We start from the raw sequence: 22984 nt of genomic DNA, 5'->3' as shown, positions 1-22984 counted from the left end.
AATACTCACCAACAACCACATACCACACAACAGAACCACTAACCCAGGAACTTATCCTTGCAACAAAGCCCGTTGCCAATTGTGCCCACATATCTATTCAGGGGACACCATCACAGGGCCTAATAACATTAGCCACACTATCAGAGGCTCGTTCACCTGCACATCCACCAATGTGATATATGCCATCATGTGCCAGCAATGCCCCTCTGCCATGTACATTGGTCAAACTGGACAGTCTCTACGTAAAAGAATAAATGGACACAAATCAGATGTCAAGAATTATAACATTCATAAACCAGTCGGAGAACACTTCAATCTCTCTGGTCACGCAATCACAGACATGAAGGTCGCTATCTTAAAACAAAAAAACTTCAAATCCAGACTCCAGCGAGAAACTGCTGAATTGGAATTCATTTGCAAATTGGATACTATTAATTTAGGCTTAAATAGAGACTGGGAGTGGCTAAGTCATTATGCAAGGTAGCCTATTTCCTCTTGTTTTTTCCTACCCCCCTCCCCCCCCCCCCCAGATTTTCTGGTTTAACTTGGATGTAAACTTGGAGAGTGGTCAGTTTGGATGAGCTATTACCAGCAGGAGAGTGAGTTTGTGTGTGTATGGGGGTGGGGGGGATGTGAGAGAACCTGGATTTGTGCTGGAAATGGCCCACCTTAATTATCATGCACATTGTAGGGAGAATGGTCACTTTGGATGAGCTATTACCAGCAGGATAGTGAGTTTGTGTGTGTGGTTTTTGGGAGGGGGGTGAGGGGGTGAGAGAACCTGGATTTGTGCAGGAAATGGCCCACCTTGATTATCATGCACATTGTGTAAAGAGTTGTCACTTTGGATGGGCTATCACCAGCAGGAGAGTGAATTTGTGTGGGGGGGTGGAGGGTGAGAAAACCTGGATTTGTGCTGGAAATGGCCCAACCTGATGATCACTTTAGATAAGCTTTTACCAGTAGGACAGTGGGGTGGGAGGAGGTATTGTTTCATATTCTCTGTGTATATATAAAGTCTGCTGCAGTTTCCACGGTATGCATCCGATGAAGTGAGCTGTAGCTCACGAAAGCTCATGCTCAAATAAATTGGTTAGTCTCTCAGGTGCCACAAGTACTCCTTTTCTTTTTCTGATTGTGAAGAGGTTTGTTTAGTCCAATAGACCCCTTGAAATCACCTTTCCCTGGGTGCGTTCTGCTAAAGATGTAATTTGGGGTCCATGCAGCCTGTTTAAATTGATTTCTCTAGCTATTGAAATCAAACAATTATCCAGTCTGCAGGTATCAGAAATGTCTTTAAAACATTCCTAAAACCCTGATTGCCATATGTGGCAATTGGGTTGAGCCATTCCGATTCTATCACTTGGAACTGGCAGGCCTAGAAGGCCAAGGAATATCAAAATTCAAATTATTTCTGAGGAGAGGTTAAGAATCCCGTTGAACTAAAGTGCAGTTATGCAGCCTTAATTTAGGCTAGGTAATGTCCTAAAGTGAGCACAGATATCATGGTTTGATGCATTGGTTTTGTGTATAAGGTGTCGTGAACTGCTATGGAAGAAACCCTACCCTGAAGAATGTCTTTAGTGGGCAAAATACCTTTCAGTTCACCTTTAATTTTTAACCTCACATAATTTTATGGTTTCATGTCTTGGTATATTTATTGCATTCCAGTTCACTGTTATGTCTGTCATTTGGAATAATTCAGTATGAGAACAGGGGTAGTCAAGAATTGATTTCGTATTATTTTCTTGGCAAACTGTCCCCCTCCCCGGACCTCCATAAAATAAAGAATGTACCACTGTTTTTTGTTTAAAGAGTTTGGAGGAAATAATGCCTGTATGTTTGGTAATCCCAGCCTTCCTTATGATTTTTTTCTACCTGCTGTGTATGTGAACTAAAACTGAAGAGTAGATCATGAGCATAATTGCTGAATTTTTAGAATAATTGTTTGGAAACAGTTTTTTATATTAGGTACTGCACCTCACACATTTTTTTTCCTCTTTAGAAAGTCTGGTGCATTGTTCATTCTGTTTTTAATGCAAACGATAATTAATAAAAGCACAAAGCATGTAGAATCAAATTTACAGTAATTTATGGCAAGTTATCAAATAAAATCTGTCATGTCTTTTTGTTTATTGTAACTATATATGTAAGTTGACAATTCCTGTACAAAAGCAGCAAAACACACATTTTTATTGAGTTGTAAATATTTGGCAGTGGAGAGCAGCTAGGAGGTTGTATTCAGAAAGCGAGGGGAAAAATGTACACTTAAAACTCCCCTTTTCTTTTGCATCAGTTATAAACTGTTAACATATATTGTGGGAAACTAAAGGGCTTCCAAATAGTAAAACCCTGCCAGACTTCACAAATCCATTTCATCTTGCAGTGTGGTTGGCTTGTAGCAGCAAAAGAGGTATAGCTTAATCCCCTGGCTGTGAATGTACTTTACCTTACCGTCTTCTGATCTGAGTGCATGTTGGTCTTAAATCAGTCCTGTATTAAAGCTGTTATCCTGCACCCATCTTTTTTTCCCCCTCCCCAGTTTTAGGGCTATTTGTTGGCACTTTTATAATAATAATAATAATTAATAGTGAATGAACAGCAAACTAAATTAAGTTTCTGGTGTGTTTCTTTAAAAAAAAATCAGAATCAAAGCTGTTTACATGGTTTATTACACTGAGATTTGAAAGAAAGAAAGTTTAGATTTTGTAAAATACTAATACACTGCACAAATTGCATTTTACTTATCTTTGCTAACAATTAGAGATTAGATTGTTTTGAGAGTTAGATCCAATTCCGGTTCTTGTTTATTATCTAAAACTGTTTAGGAAATCAGAATTGTTTGGTAGCAGTTTGCTATAAAATTGTAGAATGGCTAGGGTGTTAGAATCCAAATTGACATTCTCCTTTAGGAGCGAGACAGACACCAGAGGCCTACCATTTGTATTCTTAAACCCTGTCTCTTTCAAGTAAATCGGGAAAGTGAAAACTTGATACCTGCATTTGCTGTATGGCAAGGACGGTAAACTTGAGCTGTCAGTCTCGCCACTAGTCTGGCTTTGTCTGTAGTTAAAATTATGACCCACTGTCTCTGGCCAGCCAAATGAGTAATCGGTAATGTGACTCGTGCTGGAAGTGACTCCATCACCACCTGTGACGGGGGATTAGTTACAGTTTACAGAGCACCGCCTCTTCCCTTCTTGCAACATGCCCTAAGCAAAGAGCTGGTTTCTCATTTGGGTGTCTGCGCTGCTGGAAGCTATTGCACTGCGTTTCCAGACAGAGAGAAGTATCCTTCGAGAGGCTTTTTTTCTGTGGATATCTAGCTGCTGTCTCGATGTGCTGTCTGTTTGGAGTGTCTGCTTGGTTATGTAAGCAGGCTCGGCAGAAATGATCATGACCCAGATCTGGGGACGCAGTAGTGCTTCAGCTGCAGGATTTCTCAGTCGTTAACACCACACTGTTGATGACAAAGACCGAGTTGTACTCCGCCTCCGTGCCAGGGCTGAGACGGAGACAGGATTTGCTCGTCGAATACTTGTTAGGTTACAGCCTGGGCTTGATTTTCATTTCTAGCTTTTCTGAATGTTCAGTGTCAAAGATGCAAGTGAATCCGGAAATAGTTGATTAAAAACATTTTCTTTTGATTTTGAAGACTAAAGTGGTGTGTATGAGTGGGTGAGATCCTGTGAAAACACTGTTCTAGAGCAAATGGGAGATTTACCAGCTATCTGACTGCCATGACTTGTAAGAAAGCTACTTTGAGACTGTCGAGGACAAAGTAAGATTTATATTTTGTTCTTTTCTTGTCTTTTTTGAATTAATACATTTTTTTCTTCACTGAGTGTGGAATGGGCTATTTGAGATTTCTCAGTTTTAGAAATATAGCAAAACAGTATTTCACTTTAAAAATAATTTTAATAAAACTCAGTTCTCTTAGGACATTGAGAAAGTGTGTGTGTGTGTGTATATATATATATATATAAAATGATACAGTATAAGAAGCTGCTGGTAGGCTGTGTATGGTGTTGCTCTTACTTCACTCAGTGTTTTTAAACAGTTTGACTTTTTATTCCAGATATGCTGATTTTTCTTCTTATAGCACCCCAGGTATTTTCTAACAACTGTGGTGGTTGTTCCAAAGCCCTGTCTGGCTGAGAGATTAGATTTGACATTCCTACAGGACACTAATGTTATGTTAAATAAAACTTGCAGTATCATATTAAGATATTGGTTATATTAATGTTTGTTTGCAAACCTCATATTTGTGAGATGCAAAAGGTGTCAACAAAAACTTATTTTTATATAGGTAATTTTCTAAAAATATTTAAAGGATTGAGTACAGTCAAAATTAAAAAATCATGGAAAAAATAATGTAAACGATGTATGTATTTCCTGTTACATTTTAAATGGTGTGCTTTCAACATGGTGTGTGTTGAGCAGCTCAATTGTGTTGTAAGGACTGTGGCTGATTTATTTTAAAAATGCCTTTCAGAGAAGGCTCATCTGGTCTGCTTTTTCTCATGTGAATGGAATGTAGTGCACCATGGAACTCCAAACAGGATACAGTTGTTCTAAGCATTTTTCCTATGTAGTGGTAGGCCATAATAAGGCAGACATCCACACACTATTGGGAATTTATTGTAGTTTGGTTCAGTATGTGATATTCTAGTTAACACGTTAGTGCCATTTGTGTAACCAGTAGGTAGATATTCTTTTCCAGCGCTGAATATAGAATATAAAAGCAATTTTTCTGTTACTTTAACAGTCTTCTGCATTAGTATTGAATTATAGGCTGTTTTGTGGCCAGAATTGTATTCCACAGTGACTTTCATCAGATGGCAGCTCCCTAAGGCTGTAGAAGTATCTAGCAGAATGATAGATCTGCCCAGTCTTGAATTACTTACTTATTATGCACATGTTCTATTTACATTTCTTTACATTCCAAATGCACTTAGACCGGTAAAATATTTAGTACTAATTCACTGGAAAAGCCAGAATAATGTTAGCAGAATTTTAAGTTTTTGCTTTATTAAAATAAATGCATACATAATTTCTTGTTTTCATATATGAAGATGGTGTGTTGGCATGTTAGTAGAATGCATGATTATGCTTCTGATTACTTAAGTATTTAGATGAATAATGGATACATTGTTTGCCACTTAAAACTGGGTGTATGTTGAATTTAGATGATTTTAGATGTGCCCTTCATTTTTTTTGAAGAACATGTTAGAAATTATTCATAGATGAAAATGTATCTAGTGCATGTAGTAAATACTAAAATAAATTTGTATATTGGAATGTATTTAGTTGATTATAAAGGTATGTGTGTCATGATTTTTTGTGTGTATGAAATACTTAAATTTTTTTTTACTTACGAGATCAGTGCAGTTACTTAAATGTAAATATCTAGTTTACCTTTTTGTAGATTCAGGTCATTTAGTACCGTAGAACTTGTGTATTATGGTAGAAACAAATTATTTAAATAATAGTTGAAGGAATTTGTGTACATCACAGCTTGATATATCAAAAACAAAAATGCCCCACCAGTTTGGCCTAAAAGAATTGGAAACTCTTGTTAATTACCCCTGAGGTTCTAATAATTTTAGTTTTAGCCAGTACTAACAGTAGTTAAACATTACTCCCAGAACCCTTTGACCTAAGTTGAAAAGCTGGGATGTGTCCTAAATTATGTGTTTTTCAAATTGGAAAATGACTAGCTCTCTCTTACAGGAAATACAACAACCTGTGGTTCTTTTATATGAGAGAGGTTATAAGAAATGAGCTTGAATTTCAAAACCCATTTTATTTATCTTTTATCTTTTGCTACTTGATAAAATTACTTCTGAGTATAAATCATGGCAACAAACAGCTATTGGGAAAAAATATAGCTGTTTGGAGGTTTAATGATGAAGCAGCATAATGAGAACGTGCCAGTGTTTGTGTTATCTTAATTAAACAGTTTGACTAGAAAATAATAAATAGAAAAGTAAGTTTAATTACTAGCATATATAAAATTAGTGTGAATGATCTTTTCAAGTATTATAGTTTTAAATAAAAAATGTATCAAGTTTTCTGTATTTTTTTGCTAAAGAAAGCAAAAACTGGTGAATATTAATGTTATACTTTTAGTTAAAAACAGTAACAGTTACTTAATTTCAATACTTTTTAATGGATAAAATGCTGTAAATGTTTACTAGGCAAATGGGTATTTTAACAAGGCCAATACACCATATAAGAATAATACCTAAATGACCTTAGTGTGAGCTGAAGAGTGGGGTTTTAGGCATTTGAGTTCAATACCCACCTAAACAAGATGTAATAATAATAATTCATATTAAACATACCCTAATGAACTAACCACACAATTATTTATTCAGCTATAACTTGAGTATTCCTTGCAATGAAAATTAGCCACTGTAATAATGTAGACATTCTAAAAATAATATTCTGTTATTTATATGCATTATATGCAGCCGATGAAGTGAGCTGTAGCTCACGAAAGCTTATGCTCAAATAAATTTGGTAGTCTCTAAGGTGCCACAAGTACTCCTTTTCTTTTTGTGAATACAGACTAACACGGCTGCTACTCTGAAACCGTTCTATACACAGCAGTTCTCAAGTTTGAGGTCCATGGACCCCACTGGTGCCCTATGTGCTCTTGCTGATGGTCTTCAGAGAGCTGGTTGGTCACATAGTAGTGGACTACTTTGTTTCCAGCTGCTTAATTGGGTTAAATAGATCTAAAAATACACTATATATTTTCTTGATACTACTACTTTATGTAAGCAATATCTATAGTTGTTACAGTGATCATAAATGGGTGAGATGGTTTGTGTGATTGCAGAGGTGAGGGGAATTTGTCTACAAGACCCACACTCTGTTAGGCAATGAGAGTAATTTATTAAATATGTTAACCCACCCAATTTCTGCATCAAGGTCACAAAAGCCTGAAAGTTATATGGTGGTGTTAGCCTGAGAGCTATGCTAGATGCCCCCTCCAGGCAGGTGCTTTGCTGCATGCACTGGTACAAAGCTGTATTAATCATTATTTGATGATGTAACAAAGGAGCAAGTCAATTTAGGCACTATAAATATTAATTATTAATGACACTGGTAATAAAGAAACTAAAGCATTTGTATCCATGGAACTTCTTTTGACCAAGCACTGGATCACAATGCAGTAAAATAAACAGGATTGGAGGCACCAATTCAGAAAAACTCCGAAGTCCTGTGTTGCTTAAAGTTAATCATGTGCCTATGTGCTGTTTTGAATAGATATAGACTTAAGTATGTGCTTAAGTGCTTTGCTTAATTGAGGCCTTTCGGGTTTTAAGTCCTAGAATCATATAGCTACAAGAAATAAAAAGGGAAAGCTATGTTTTGTTGCCCATGTAAAGGAGGATTGGTTGTAGGCTGAAGATGTTCAGTATTTCCCATTTCCAGCACATAGACGTGTTTCTCAAGAGACTTTTTGTGGTTTGTAAAGAAGCTTTTTTTCTATAGTCTTGTAAAGAGGCCACTTGGACATCCTTGTATATATTTTCTTGTCATTATATATTTGACTCTGATCGCTGAGTCCTTCATGCCGTAGTTGATTAGTCTCTCAGGTTTTGTGTTTTTTTTTTTTACCCATTTTATGTCTCTTGTGGCATGGGATACTACTTACTGGAATTCCCACTGTCTGTGCTGGCAGGTAGAAAAATGAAGAAACAGTTGAAGAATGGTTTCAGAGGAACAGCCGTGTTAGTCTGTATTCGCAAAAAGAAAAGGAGTACTTGTGGCACCTTAGAGACTAACCAATTTATTTGAGCATGAGCTTTCGTGAGCTACAGCTCACTTCATCAGATGTTTACCGTGGAAACTGCAGCAGACTTTATATACACACAGAGAATATGAAACAATACCTCCTCCCACCCCACTGTCCTGCTGGTAATAGCTTATCTAAAGTGATCAACAGGTGGGCCATTTCCAGCACAAATCCAGGTTTTCTCACCCTCCACCCCCCACACAAATTCACTCTCCTGCCGGTGCTAGCCCATCCAAAGTGACAACTCTTTGCATAATCAAGTCGGGCTATTTCCTGCATAGATCAAGGTTTTCTCACATCCCCCCCACCCGCATACACACACAAACTCACTCTCCTGCTGGTAATAGCTCATCTAAACTGACCACTCTCCAAGTTTAAATCCAAGTTAAACCAGAACATCTGGGGGGGGGGGGTAGGAAAAAACAAGAGGAAACAGGCTACCTTGCATAATGACTTAGCCACTCCCAGTCTCTATTTAAGCCTAAATTAATAGTATCCAATTTGCAAATGAATTCCAATTCAGCAGTTTCTCGCTGGAGTCTGGATTTGAAGTTTTTTTGTTTTAAGATAGCGACCTTCATGTCTGTGATTGCGTGACCAGAGAGATTGAAGTGTTCTCCGACTGGTTTATGAATGTTATAATTCTTGACATCTGATTTGTGTCCATTTATTCTTTTACGTAGAGACTGTCCAGTTTGACCAATGTACATGGCAGAGGGGCATTGCTGGCACATGATGGCATATATCACATTGGTGGATGTGCAGGTGAACGAGCCTCTGATAGTGTGGCTGATGTTATTAGGCCCTGTGATGGTGTCCCCTGAATAGATATGTGGGCACAATTGGCAACGGGCTTTGTTGCAAGGATAAGTTCCTGGGTTAGTGGTTCTGTTGTGTGGTATGTGGTTGTTGGTGAGTATTTGCTTCAGGTTGCGGGGCTGTCTGTAGGCAAGGACTGGCCTGTCTCCCAAGACTTGTGAGAGTGTTGGGTCATCCTTTAGGATAGGTTGTAGATCCTTAATAATGCGTTGGAGGGGTTTTAGTTGGGGGCTGAAGGTGACCGCTAGTGGCGTTCTGTTATTTTCTTTGTTAGGCCTGTCCTGTAGTAGGTAACTTCTGGGAACTCTTCTGGCTCTATCAATCTGTTTCTTTACTTCTGCAGGTGGGTATTGTAGTTGTAAGAAAGCTTGACAGAGATCTTGTAGGTGTTTGTCTCTGTCTGAGGGGTTGGAGCAAATGCGGTTGTATCGCAGAGCTTGGCTGTAGACGATGGATCGTGTGGTGTGGTCAGGGTGAAAGCTGGAGGCATGCAGGTAGGAATAGCGGTCAGTAGGTTTCTGGTATAGGGTGGTGTTTATGTGGCCATTGTTTATTAGCACTGTAGTGTCCAGGAAGTGGATCTCTTGTGTGGACTGGACCAGGCTGAGGTTGGTGGTGGGATGGAAATTGTTGAAGTCGTGGTGGAATTCCTCAAGGGCTTCTTTTCCATGGGTCCAGATGATGAAGATGTCATCAATATAGCGCAAGTAGAGTAGGGGCTTTAGGGGACGAGAGCTGAGGAAGCGTTGTTCTAAATCAGCCATAAAAATGTTGGCATACTGTGGGGCCATGCGGGTACCCATAGCAGTGCCGCTGATCTGAAGGTATACATTGTCCCCAAATGTGAAATAGTTATGGGTAAGGACAAAGTCACAAAGTTCAGCCACCAGGTTAGCCGTGACATTATCGGGGATAGTGTTCTTGACTTGATGCTTAGCTTCTCCAAATCCATTACTACATTCCAGTTCTGGAGTCTCACTGATGGAATCTGGACTGTTTTTCCAAGAATTCTGACTTCTCTTTATAGATGTTTTATATAAGAATGTTTTCCATTACTGCTTGGGAAATTTCAAGCTAAGCACATTCAGCTGGCCTGCCACCTCTGTTCTAGGGAGGTGTGACATTGCACAGTTTTGGTTTATTTTCTGTCTGTCTGCTTGTAGGAGGACTTATATTCCCAGACTGTCTGGGCTGGCCTATTAAGGGGGTTAGAGAAACTAAATTAGTAGGTATTAAATTACTTTTCTGAGTAGAGAGCAACATTCACAGATACATGATTTGGGATCAGTTCATACAATACCTGCAATCAGATAAACTGGTGTTTTATATGTAACTTACTATGTAGTATTGCTCAAAGACAAGCATTAAGTCACACTCCAGATAGTTGCTGCTGTTGTTGTTTAGTTAATTACGTTCTATGTACAGATATATGTTTACAGAATCATTTTTGTTGACTTAAATTTTTAAGGCAATGTAAAAAAATCAGTTTGAAGAAGAAGCAGAGTATATGTAAATATGCAGATGCTAATCAGTAAATAGAAAAACTAAACCATCAGAATTGTTAAATTCAACTGCTTGTTCTTTAAAACTTATTTTGGCACACATGGCTTGTTCCAGATTATAGGGTTTGAACTCCATTCTTTACTGACTCAAAAGACTAACTATTCCAAGGCCAGCTATATGTAAACAACTTGAGTAAAGGAATTCTGTAAAGTACTAGAAGTTACATAATTACAAACCATTGAGGATCCATGATTGCCCAACATTCCAGCACATTCTTTCTTTTCTCTCTCTTCCTTTCCTTCTGCCCCTTCTCATCTTCATTCCCCTTCCTCAAATAATCTCTTGTGGCTATCATACTTTTGAGGACTGCTGATTGGCTGATGAGTTTTTTCCTTCTCAGAGACAGTAATAGAAGGGATTATAATTGAGAAAATACAGAAACGAGCAATGTAGCATGCTAAATCTGCATGGTAAATATAGAGAAAGTAGCTCCCTTCCCCCAAATAGGACATAGTTAAAATAAACTAATACATGGCTCTGGGAATATGTTTCCTCGTTTGCTGTATAAGTGCCAGACCTGCTAAACTCTGCAGGTTTTTTTTTTATTTTTTTACCGATACCAGTAACAAGACAACACCCTGATAAAACATAGTAACCTCTGGTGATGGTATTCTTAAATTTGGAAATGAATAACAGTGAAGTGAATTTGTCTTCCAGTTGTGTTTTGTACAGAATGAAGTCTGCACAACAGCTCTAAAAGGAAGTGTTTAAGAGGGTGGGGTTTTGTTTCCATTTCTGTTATTTTAGAGATGTTATTAGTACAGTGAATTCTTTTTCTAGAAGAAATAAGTCTGTTTTTAGGATGATTTCATAGTATATTCCTGTTTGGATTTAGCTAAATAAAGCAAGTGTGAAATTTCTTATTTGCACTTCAACTGGAAAAAAAAAGGGGGGTTGGAGAGACAGATTCAGCGTGTCATGTTGTGGAACAGTGATTCATAATGGAGAAGCCCCTGCCTGGTTGGTGAGATGCTAGACGTTTTAATGGAGTGGTGCTACAGAGATGCTAGCTCCCAGTTTTTCTTGTTTCATGTTCAGCATATCAGTGTAGATTATGATTGCTGCACTGTTTAGGTGACCGAAGTAAAATTCTGTGTATGATTGTCCCAGGCACGTTATTTTAGCTATCTGTTCGCCCTCACTTGCACATATACTCTCTCACATATGTGGCATTTTCACTAATCTCTATATTATACATTTTGAGTGTATGTATATTACTTATTTTTTTCCTTTTTCCTCCTGTATTCTTACCTTACGTTCTCGGTTTTGATGTATTTTCCTTTTATTGCCTGTATTCCCTCATTCCTGATTTTCTGTCTTGTACAGTTTTCTTCATCTGCTCTTTCTTTCCCTTCTTTTTTTCATTGCATTTTGCACTTTCTTTGCTGAAAGTGCCCTTTCTTGTCTTCCCCCGGTCCCTCAATCACTTCCTCTTTCTACTGTCAGCCCATTTTCACAACCTCATCATATCTCTTTCCGCTACCCTCAGTCACTTTCCCGGGATTCCCTCTCACCAATCTGTCATCTAACTCCTCCTCTTGGTAAACCCCTGTCCAGTCACACTGTCACTATACTTTTTCTGGTCCGGGAAACTCCACCCCCACTGATCAGAGTGACTGCTCAAGGGGAACCTTCTTCCCCAGTTATATTTTCTTCCCACTCATTCTCTGTAAGATTCTCCTTCTTGCACTAAATGGGAGAGTACGAAAGCATTTTGGAGCCAGAGGAGGCGGCAGAATTTCCACTTGGGAGAAGCACATCCTTCTGAGTCAGTGTGCAGGAGCTGATAGTTCTCTCTGTAAGTGTGGAAGAAGCCCTCCAAGGAGAGAGAAGATCATGTCACTGGAGGCTTAAAAGCTGTTTTGTCTGAGGCTGCTGTGTTGGAGCAGCTGAGTCTGATTGCTGGTAGGGGAAGGAGTAATGTAGCCTGGAGGGAGTGCAGAAGGGAAGATGAAAGTAGGAGAGGCAATATAAGTGTCAGAGAACAGGAGAATGGGGAAACTGACCAAGCATGGTGGAAGAGAATTCAGCAGAGATGAAGGGTGCAGTCTCATGCCTGCATTTCCTTCCACCATGTTGTCTTAAGCAGATGCTGCTGTGCAAGCCTGACCTGCAGGCTGAAAGAGGCGACCTGAATATGCAGCTGTGTGGCCAGGGTAAAATCCTGTGCTCTGAAATGGAACATTGATTTTCTGTGGTAAACATTCTCTTGCTCAACAGCAATGTGGACAAGGAAGACTATGTATTGCAGTTCTGTGTTCTCACCCTAGTCTTTCCACTGACAGCACAAACAAACCAGCAAAATACATTCAGGTTCCTATCTTAAATGACTAGTTGTTCTGAATGAGCAAGAGATAATTAGGCATTAACTGGGTTATCATAACACATGTGACTTTATATTTGCTGGAACAATGGGGTAAAGGAGGAGCCAAATCTTATCTTGGTTCTTTGAAATTCTTAGCTTTGTTCATTTTATTTTTTCAGACATTCAAGCCCTTGGTTGGAAAAAGTGTGTACAGGTCAATCACTGCAGTAGAATTCCTTGTGGACAAACAACTGGATTTTGTAACTGAAGATAGTGCCTTTCAGCCCTATCAGGTAAGAGATATGGGTAGTGTACAAGTCCAAGTCATCCAGTTTAATTGAATCCTCTGTGCGTTATTTTTTAAAAAACTTTTTATGGGCCAAATCCTGTGTAATATTGAGCCCATTCATTTCCCATTGGTCAATGGAAACAGAAGGTGCTCACCATTTCACAGACTTTAGTGGTGAATCTGTAAGGGGAAAAAAACTACATATACTGTGTCACAGATCCTCCTTCAAAATAAAATTTCTAACCTGTTTGTTAAAAGTTAACTAATACAGCTAATTATGGAGTAGATAACAGTATATTGTCTGTTCGACTGGAGATGTGCTTTGGTCATTGAAACTCAAGTAGTGCATTTGTACTTGATTATTTATTGTTCTTCTCTTAAGACTGAATTACAGTAGTTTATTTTCTTTTAAAAAATAGTCTGATTCTCCCCTCATGGGTGACATAAATGGATAATTGCTGCTGTTTCTAAGTGTGTTTTCACAATTCCAGCATTCCAGATTTCTTAATCATAGCCCTAATAAATTAGAAGAGTACTTTCAGTATGTAGTTGTGTATGTGTTTAAGACATGGTGTTTGTGAGGGATCTAGTCGCCAGAATCCTTAGAAAAACATAATTTGATTTTCTTGAAAGATAAGATTTCAAAACATTTCTTCTTTAGTAAATAAAAAGGGATAGAATACTGATTTTCTTTTTTTTACTCTGACTATAATCAGTCCAATGCAAATTGCCATAAGCTGTCTCTCTATTATAGGTTTCAGAGTAGCAGCCGTGTTAGTCTGTATCTGCAAAAAGAAAAGGAGTACTTGTGGCACCTTAGAGACTAACAAATATGTTTGAGCATAAGCTTTCGTGAGCTACAGCTCACTTCATCGGATGCATGCAGTGGAAAATACAGTGGGGAGATTTTATATACACAGAGAACATGAAACAATGGGTGTTACCGTACACACTGTAAGGAGAGTGATTAGTTAAGGTGAGCTATTACCAGCAGTAGAGAAAAAAAAACAACCCTTTTGTAGTGATAATCAAGGTGGGCCGTTTCCAGCAGTTGACAAGAACGTGTGAGGAACAGTGGGGGGGAGGGGGGGGAAACATGGGGAAATAGTTTTACTTTGTGTAATGACACATCTACTCCCAGTCTTTATTCAAGCCTAATTTAATGGTGTCCAGTTTGCAAATTAATTCCAATTCAGCAGTCTCTCTGTTAGTCTGTTTTTTTTTTTAAGGTTTTTTGTTGAAGAATTGCAGCTTTTAGTTCTGTAATGGAGTGACCAGAGAGATTGAAGTGTTCTCCGACTGGTTTTTGAATGTTATAATTCCTGACGTCTGATTTGTGTCCATATATTCTTTTACGTAGAGACTATCCAGTTTGGCCAATGTACATGGCATAGGGACATTGCTGGCACATGATGGCATATATCACATTGATAGATGTGCAGGTGAACGAGCCTCTGATAGTGTGGCTTACGTGATTAGGCCCTGTGATGGTGTCCCCTGAATAGATATGTGGACAGAGTTGGCAATGGGCTTTTTTGTAAAGATAGATTCCTGGGTTGGTGTTTTTGTTGTGTGGTGTGTGGTTGCTGGTGAGTATTTGCTTCAGTTTGGGGGGCTGTCTATTGTAGGTTATACAAAGGTTATACTTTGAGTCTGTTTGAGAGAGAGTGTTAATCGCTGATCAACACCACAATAATGTTCCTCCCTCCTTCAAAATTACTGTAGTATTTTTTCCAAATACATGGCTTAAAAAATAAAATGGAAATAAGACCTATATAGATAGAATTCTGTTTTTCAGTTCACTTAATGATTGATGCTTTTGTCGTGAATCACTAATATTTGAGGAACCTAAGCAAATTCAAAACTATTTGTCTGAGTCCAGCTTCAATCTTCCAACTTGTTCTTAGTTTACTAAGAAAATGCCTGCTATAATTGTCTTCAGCTTTTCATGAGAGTTTATTTCCTCCAATCTTGCTCATTTCAGTTGTGGCAAGTATCCTTATTTTGGCAGTAGGTTGCTTTGGATTCTCAGAGAACAATCTGAGCAAATTTACAGTAAAGCAAAAGTGAATGTATGAGGAAGAATGTTGCATCTTGTAAAGCAATCTGATTTCTATCACCTAGCCATGCAATAAGTGTAGAGGATAGGTGCCAGGGCGGTTTTTGTCTTTGCCCCAAAAAAACGGGAGTTTTGTTTGGGGTGGTAAATCAGTATAGAAGTAATACAGTAATTCTTGAAAAATGTGCACTTGTCACATGAAATGCTAGCTACATCATAATTATTTATAATTAATACTCTATTGTAATTACAGCATGGAAAGAAGTAGGATACACTATCTAGTATAACATTTGTATCTATTAAATTTTTTAAGTAGGTATTTGAAGGTTAAAGATGCTGCAGAGACTGCTTTTAGGTTTAGGAGTTTTTTGTTTACACTAGAGTCGGGATCTTCTTACCTGGAGTTGTTAATCCTTGACTTGTCTTTAGAAGACATTTCAATCTCTTATTTTCTTCCATAAGAGGAGTTAGAGTCACAGATATTTTTTACTTATTATTTTAAAGAGAGAGGAGTTTTGTGCCAGATTGTTGATATCAGAAACTGAATTCCTGTTTTCACTGAAAAGGTGTAGTACGAGCAGTGCAGAGTTGTATCTGTGTCAGTCCCAGGATATTAGAGAGACACGGTGAGTGAGGTAATATCTTTTATTGGACCAACTTCTGTTGGTGAGAGACAAGCTTTTGAGCTTCACAAAGCTGACCTGATGAAGAGCTCTCTGTAGTTTGAAAGTTTCTCTCTCACCAACGGAAGTTGGTTCAATAAAAGATATTACCTCACCCACCTTGTCTCTTTAGTATGACCAATAACATATAGTGGACACTAGTGTAAGATTTCTTTAACCTCTGCCTCCAGTGTTCCTCCTTCTGACAGGGAGAGGATCGTCACTGAGTGTGAGAGAGAAATGATTGTTCCATGCATCTCGGCTGTCCACTGCTGGACTGAGATCCCCAATTTATGAACCATCAAATGAAAATTACTTGGTAACAATAAGAATCTAAATTACTATTTCACTGACACGGTAACCAACAGATTACTGATATTAGAGTCTTTTTAACATACTGATGGAACCTAAATTTTAGATCTAACTAGACACATTTTGTATGTTTTGTGTACTGTATACCAAGATGCTGAGCTCACTGACCACTTGAACTAAGGTTTCATTATAGTAAGTATTTGTTGACTTAAGTAGTCAGCTGTTACTGGCATATATTTTGTGAACAGTATTCAGAAGCACATCCCTCCTCCCATTTCCAGGGGCAGTGTAGTTTCATGACCAATAATTTTTGTTTAGAATGTGCGAATAAAAATATTGAATGGTAGTGTTCCTAGGATATAAAGGAATCCTTCTGTAAAATACATTATAAGAACAGCCATACTGGGTCAGACCAAAGGTCTATCTAGCCCAGTATCCTATCTTCCGAAAGCGGCCAATGACAGGTGTCCCAGAGCACTGTGAAAAAATAGATGAGAGCTCCTTCCCTGCCTGAAGGAGCATACAGTCTAAACTAGTTTCTGTTTTCATCACTTTTTAGAAATGCCATCTTGCTTTCTAGAAGCAACAGAGGTAAGACTCCTGGAGTTCAGGAGATAAGTTTGTTCTCCTGCTCGTTCTACAATGCCATTAACCTATTTCTGAATGGAGAACTTAAGAACCCAAGTATGCAAAGATAGATCTATTTTAATCCTTCCTAAATATATTTAACCCTCTGTTTTGGAGTCTAACAGAGTTGTGTTTTCAGCATGGAAGCCTTAGAGACTGTTTTAAAGCTTTATGGTGAACTAGGTTCACCCCCCCCCATTGTTTTTTTTTGTTTTGTTTTTTGCCACACATCATGGTAGTAGTCTGAGCACTTAGTTTCAGCCCCGTTTGCTCAGATTTTTAAAGGTATTTAGTCATGCTGTGCTGATTGCTGCAATGCCTAACTTATTTAAGAGCCTAAATCTCATTTTCAAAGGGTATTTAGGCACTTAGGTGCCAAATTTTAGTGACAGTCAAAACAAGCTGGATTTAAACCTGCGTGGGGTGACTCCAAATTTCATATCCTGTGCTTCAACCTCTGGCCTATTTCCATTGTAATTGAGATAATGAACATATTCATCATAATGTTACTATTGGGAAATAGATGTTCCTAGAACCTTTCTCCTGTAGATCACTGGTCTGACTCCTGCTCAGATCAGTTCAGATCAGTTGTTATAAAACACATTGGCATCTAACATGATGATCTGTCTTCTGGCCTGGAAGAAATGAGGTTGTTGTCTTAGTCCAGTTTCAAGATGACAAATGCTCAAGCCAGACAAAACAGCACAATGGGCATCCTTTTAGTCTTAGCAGAAAGGATAAGGATTGAGTAGGCAAGGAGACTAAATTATTCTCCCCTCTAGAAGTGTTTGCTCCAGAACAGGGTTAGAGGCACATTAACTGAGGAATTTTGAACCACAGATTCCTATGCCACCCATATCTGCTGTGTGGATCAGTAAACTTTAGTTTCTGTGATAGTAGATCCAGCACCTTTTCACAAGCATTAAATGTACTTATTTTTCAAAAAATGGGATACCATATAACAGCTAGGTCACAGCATCTGGTGATTCTTATAGCACCTTCATCATCTTACGTGGTTAGTAAATCTTGCACTTCATATATGGATTTACGTAATACATCTATGTTTCTTGTCATTATAGGATTTCCATTTTTCATGTCTGTATGGGTGCTGCTTTTAAGCCAGTCCATTTCTTCACAGATCAGTAAGAAGTTTCTTTGAGGCCCTTCATTTATAATTTGTTCCTACAAGATCCTGAACATGTAATGCAGTAGTTATCACCCTATAATTTTTGATTGCCTACCAATCACATACCTGCAGTTTTTATTTTGATTGCTGTATAAAGGATATAGCAGGTATTATTTCTTACGTGAAAATTTTGTGTGTGACTGAGTGCGACTCTCATTCATTAATCTGGGATGGTCAGGCCTGTTAGTCGAGTATTTCTTTGTTATGGCAAGACTCTTTGCTTCTAGGGAAAAGTCAGACTTAAGCAGAGGATCGAGGCAAACCGGTTTAGCAATGACATGAAAATTCTGTCTTGTTACCCACAGTAAGTGGTGGGTGTAAAAATGTTTGTTATATATTCACTATCCTACTGTATATCTATAATGAACACATATGAGTATGAAACGTGATACATAAGACAAATTATCAATATTTTTTGTACTTTGGGTCCAAAATATGGCAAATGTACTTTAAAATTGTTTATATTTTCCATTAACATACAGTACATCCTTGCTATAATGCCCTTCGCAATAGTAAACCTTGAGCTATAGCCAACTTGGTCCCTGGATCCCACCTCCAGCCCTACCTGATGCGGTGAGGGGGCTGAGAGCTCCTCCAGCCCCAGGGCTGCAAATGGTGGGGCAGACAGTTTCCGCGTGGCTGCAAGCAGGGGTTCAGAGGGGGGCAGGCAACTCCTCCAACCCCGGGGCAGGAATCAGGGGTAGGTGGGGGGCAGACAGCTCCGGCCCTGGAGCAGTAAGCAGCAGGGGCTCCATGGGAGCCAGAGGAACTGTCAGTTTGGCTGCAGGGCTCAAAGTGTCAGCAATCCTCTCCCACTTCCCCACCCTGCAGCAGGACTCTTTCCCTATAACAAACCCCTGGCTATAATGACCAAATGGCTTGGCTCCTCAGGGGTTTGTTATAGTGAGGGTGTACTGTATACTGTTGCGTGGTATGAATGCATATTAATTTTTTTAAAGCAAAAACTTGCAAGCATTTAGAAAATTACCCACTAATATTAGTTTGAGTCTGGTATAATGTAGACAGATATGCTGCTTCCCCATGCAGCTCTAAAATTTCACTTAAGTTCTGATTTTCTCCAGTCCTACTAATTACCTCTGGGGCTTCTCCTGAGCAGAGATTTCCAACTGGTGTAATTTTATGCTTGCTTTTATTGTAGAGTGAAAGATTTCAACTTGTCATCAGATATCCATCTAGTATATTATTCTACAGCACTTCACCATTTAGCCCCAGCTTGAAAATGATACCATGGTAGTAGTTGTATTTAACTAAAATTTTCTTTGAAGAATAACAAATTTACGCATACTGTTGTGTCATCAAACACATTCCAATCTATAAACATGAATACTATGGTATATTACAGTGAAGTTGTATATTTCACAGAAATTCACACTAAGCAGAGGTTCATTATAAATAGACCTGCAAATTGCACATTGTTATGAATTGAAAAAATTCAGGACAGACTTTGACTCACTACAACTGAGTTTAACAGTGTTTGAGTTCATCATAAGGAATTTCCAGTATTCAAGAAAAATCAGTGTATAAATATGTAGGTTAATAGTACTAAAGCAAACAACTGAATGAAGAAATAGTAAGATACAGAAAACTCAACCATCTATTAAGCAGTACACCGACTTGAAAATTACTGCTTATGAGGGCAAAATCTCAGTGTAGTAAGGTGGTATGTATATTTTTCCTTTCAACAAACACAATGGTAAGCTTGCCTTTTCTCTGAAAAACATTATAGCAAATTGTATTAAAAAAAAAAACTTTTCCTATAGTAGACATTTCTGGTGTTTTAAATTGAGAATTTTTAAATATCTAGGCACAACAGAATAGATACGAGGAAGTGTGTGATTTCGTGTCCCCCCTCCCCCCCTTTAATTAAACACTTCATTGGTTCAAACTAAGCACCTACACTATTCCTAAACATAGATAAAATTTGCTGTTTTCAGACAAATTCTAACCTTAACAATTATTTCTGAATATTGCATTTGAGAAGCAAGACTCCATTAATCAGTTTTTGTACTGATTTTTAAGAGGTTGGATACTTGTGAACTGGGATGTTTATTTTAAAAAATCAGCTAACTACCTAGGCAGTTCGAGGTATAAGGTTCCAATAAGTGGTTTGTTAAAAATATCAGTGAATTTACAATAAACTTATAAATTTTAAGTATAACCAAGATTGAGTAGTTAAAACTGAAATCTGTACCTTTTCTGAAACACCATGCGTACAATATGTAATATCCAGCAAACACATTCATTTAAGCAATTATAAATTCATTTTGTAATATTCCTTGCTGGTGAAAGAACCAGAATTATAGCAGCAAAGCTGCTTATTATGTTCCTTTGTTTTAAATACTGTAGTTTGCTTGAAACTAAAAAGAGAGGACATGAAGAATTAAAGCATAATATATGCTGTGTGTAGTGTCATCAACATGGTGTCTTTATCTGAACATTTGGCAATATCAGTCTTTCACAGGCCAAGATCAGTTGTATTATATTGTGGACAAACAACAACAAATCCTTTAAAACATGTTTCCCACAACAAAATACATATAAGAATCAGAAGCACAAAATGTGCACAGCACAAATAATCTTATTGCTTCTCTGCTCACTGTCTGGCTAGAACAGAGCAGGGAGTGAACCCACAGGCTCCTATTATGGTTGCCTAGTAACCAATGGTGGAAATAGTTCTTACACTGCCTGCTGCTCTCAGGACAGCAGCATTAGTATTGCAGGGCCTGCAAACACTACTTTGTAACCTTTTCTGTAGGCTAAATTTTACCCAAAGAGTTTATGAACATAAAATGACCCCAGACAAGAACAGAGGGTGGCTAGTTGCACAGCTGACTGTGGGAGGTTAGCACAAATTCCAGTTCCATTTCTTCACATTCATTACATTTCCTGCAGGGGGTATTTCACCACACAAGGAAGGAAGTGGAAGGGTGTGCACATGACCATCTTTAAAAGTTCCTCTCTATGGGTCCTTTTAAAAAGTCAAAAATGGCTGACACAAAAAGCTTTGAAAATATCTTGCCAGCTTTTTGTTGTTGGACCCTTTCATCTGTGTAAATCTGCTTCTTCAAAGTCTACCGCTAACCAGAATAGATGGGAGGAAAAAATGAAACCATCATTTAGCTGGGTCTTACTGTACCTCTGTATTTCATCAGGGTAAGCAGAGGTCAGTCTGTCCACCCCAAACATATTGAGGGTTCCAGATATCAAGATATAAGGTGTTGAGAACTTAAATGTGTGAGAGATGGTAATGCAAAGTGAAGACGGAAGAGTAACTCTGTACTGCAAAGCATTGTTTTTCTAAAGGTTCGTCATTTATCAGCATTGAAAGGTCAAAAGTGTAACCATCTTTAAAGATGGTTATAAATATATATGCCTTACTGATGATGAAAAATTTGCCTCCAAAATGCAGGCTGTGGCATTGGTAAAATTTTTATTCAGCCCACATTCTGAATGAATTCAGAATACATTCTGAATTTCTCTAGTTAGAGGTATTAGGCATGTATGTAACACCATCCTTCCACTTTCCTGTTGTTGTTTCATTGTTATGAGCAGGAACAGGGTTTCACAGTCCTCACAAGTGCCCCATCTTGGCCATCCACTAGCACTGTTGTGAAGGGAATCCAGACCTTTTGCTGCTCCGGATCACTAGGTGTTTTGAGCTTCTGGAGCCAATGCAGGCTGCAGTACTGATTCTTACCTGGGCCTTTCTGGCACATTTCCTAGGCACTGACTCTCTCTGCTGCCCCGTCTCAGAAATGAAGCTTCCCCAGCCCACCTCCTATAGGCTCCCAGGACTGACACCCTCCCGCCCCAAGATACTCGAGTTAGTTGAATACACCCTTCTCCCAAAACTCAACCCCAAAGGTCTGAAGCTTCTGGTTTGCAGTTTAACCTTCTCAGGGGCACACAGCAATTGTGAAACAGTTAATGCAAAACTTGCACAGAGTCTAAGGGCTAGTCTGCACTTGTAAACATGCCTTGTGTGGTTGTGATGCAGCGAGAGAGTTCTCCCAGCGCTCCTAAAAAGCCACCTCCATGAGGGGCGCAGCTACCTGCCCTGGGAGCATGGCTCCCAGCTCTGGTGCACTGTTTACACTGGTGCTTTACAGCGCTGAAACTTGATGCGCTCAGGGAATGTTTTTTCATACCCTGAGTGAGAAAGTTGTAGCACTGTAAATTGCAGCTGTTTTACTTAATCATGCAAAGCACTAATCATACAAAATACAGGAGAGTACTGATCCCTGCTCAGAGTCCTTGGTGCCTTCTGGGCACAGGTAGGGCCCCCTCCTCACTGAGGTTGGTGTTACATACTGAGTGGTCTTGTTCTCTTCTGCCTCATGCTTCCACTTCCTGACTGGCTCGCAGTTCCTATGTATTCCCTTATTTAACTCCTGAGAGAAAGTGGGTGAGGTAATAATTTCGCACCCCTTGATAATCTGTACCTTATTCCCTGACAACCAGAAACTTCTATACTTGAACTCTGTACCATTTCTTATTTCAACATTATCTTAATAAAATTATTAAATCTGTTGTTGGACCAACTTCTGTTGGAGAGAGAGACAAGCCTTCAGGTTTACACAGCGCTCTTCTTCAGGTCTGGGAAACTTATTCAGAGTCACAGGTGAATACAAGGTGGGACAGATGTTTAGCATAAGTAGTTAACACATATTTCAAGGGGCCTTCCAAGGGTGAAGTGGCCTATTAACACCCTTCCAGCGATAGGGAGGAAAAAAAAGGGGTGGAGGAGGAAAGCAGCTGGAAGGGAGGTTTCGTGGTTTACAGATAGCTGAAATAAGTCATAACTCCAGTATGTGTTCAGTCCATGATTTGTAGTATCTAGCAAAGATAGGAATTTAAATTCCCACACTGCCTTTGTTCTGCCTTTGATAAGTTTCCATTGCTCCTACCACCTTCTCTCCCTTCAGAGGAGTCTGCTAAACTAGCTGCAGCTATTGTTCTCAGATGTTTTCATTTGAATAAGGCTGGTAAGTCCTAAGCATCTTCTGTTGTATTTGTCTGGTGTGTACGTGCTACAGGCCCTGTCAGCAGTGGTAGATATACAAATACATATATGCACTTATGATACAGCAGGTTTTCATAATACAACTTCACAGTGTCAGCCAGAATTCTAAAGTTGTACAGATATAGTCCCAACTCATCACACAGAGCATAAGAAAGCTGAAGGATTTTGGTTTTTATTACCTTCTTTTCTCATAAAAAGGAAGGGAAATAGTGTTGTGTGGATGGTGTGATGTACAGATTAAAACACAATGCACACCTTTTTAATACAAATAAGTTTAAAAAATAGTGAAAACTTGAAGAGAAGAGTGA

General features: G+C 38.7%; 1 protein-coding gene across 5 annotated transcripts in view; it reads left to right on the top strand.

Annotated features, from left to right (window-relative positions):
- Positions 1-22984, top strand: part of JMJD1C (jumonji domain containing 1C) — a 310246-nt gene that overhangs the window by 178622 nt on the left and 108640 nt on the right. For 4 of the 5 annotated variants that reach the window (XR_012669363.1, XM_048857004.2, XM_048857005.2 and 1 more), the window contains one exon: positions 12677-12790. Coding sequence is in view for 3 of the 5 variants with exons in the window: in XM_048857004.2 (XP_048712961.1) it covers positions 12677-12790 (114 nt within the window). In the remaining 2 variants the exon portion in view is untranslated. Of the gene's footprint in view, positions 1-3219; positions 3782-12676; positions 12791-22984 lie in introns of those variants that run through there. The other variant, XM_048857007.2, reaches the window with a different exon arrangement.

This window comes from Caretta caretta, chromosome 7, assembly GCF_965140235.1.
Source record: "Caretta caretta isolate rCarCar2 chromosome 7, rCarCar1.hap1, whole genome shotgun sequence".
Lineage (NCBI taxonomy): Eukaryota > Metazoa > Chordata > Testudines > Cheloniidae > Caretta > Caretta caretta.
The sequence above is the reverse complement of the archived record's forward strand: the minus strand, read 5'-3'. Positions and strand labels throughout refer to the sequence as shown.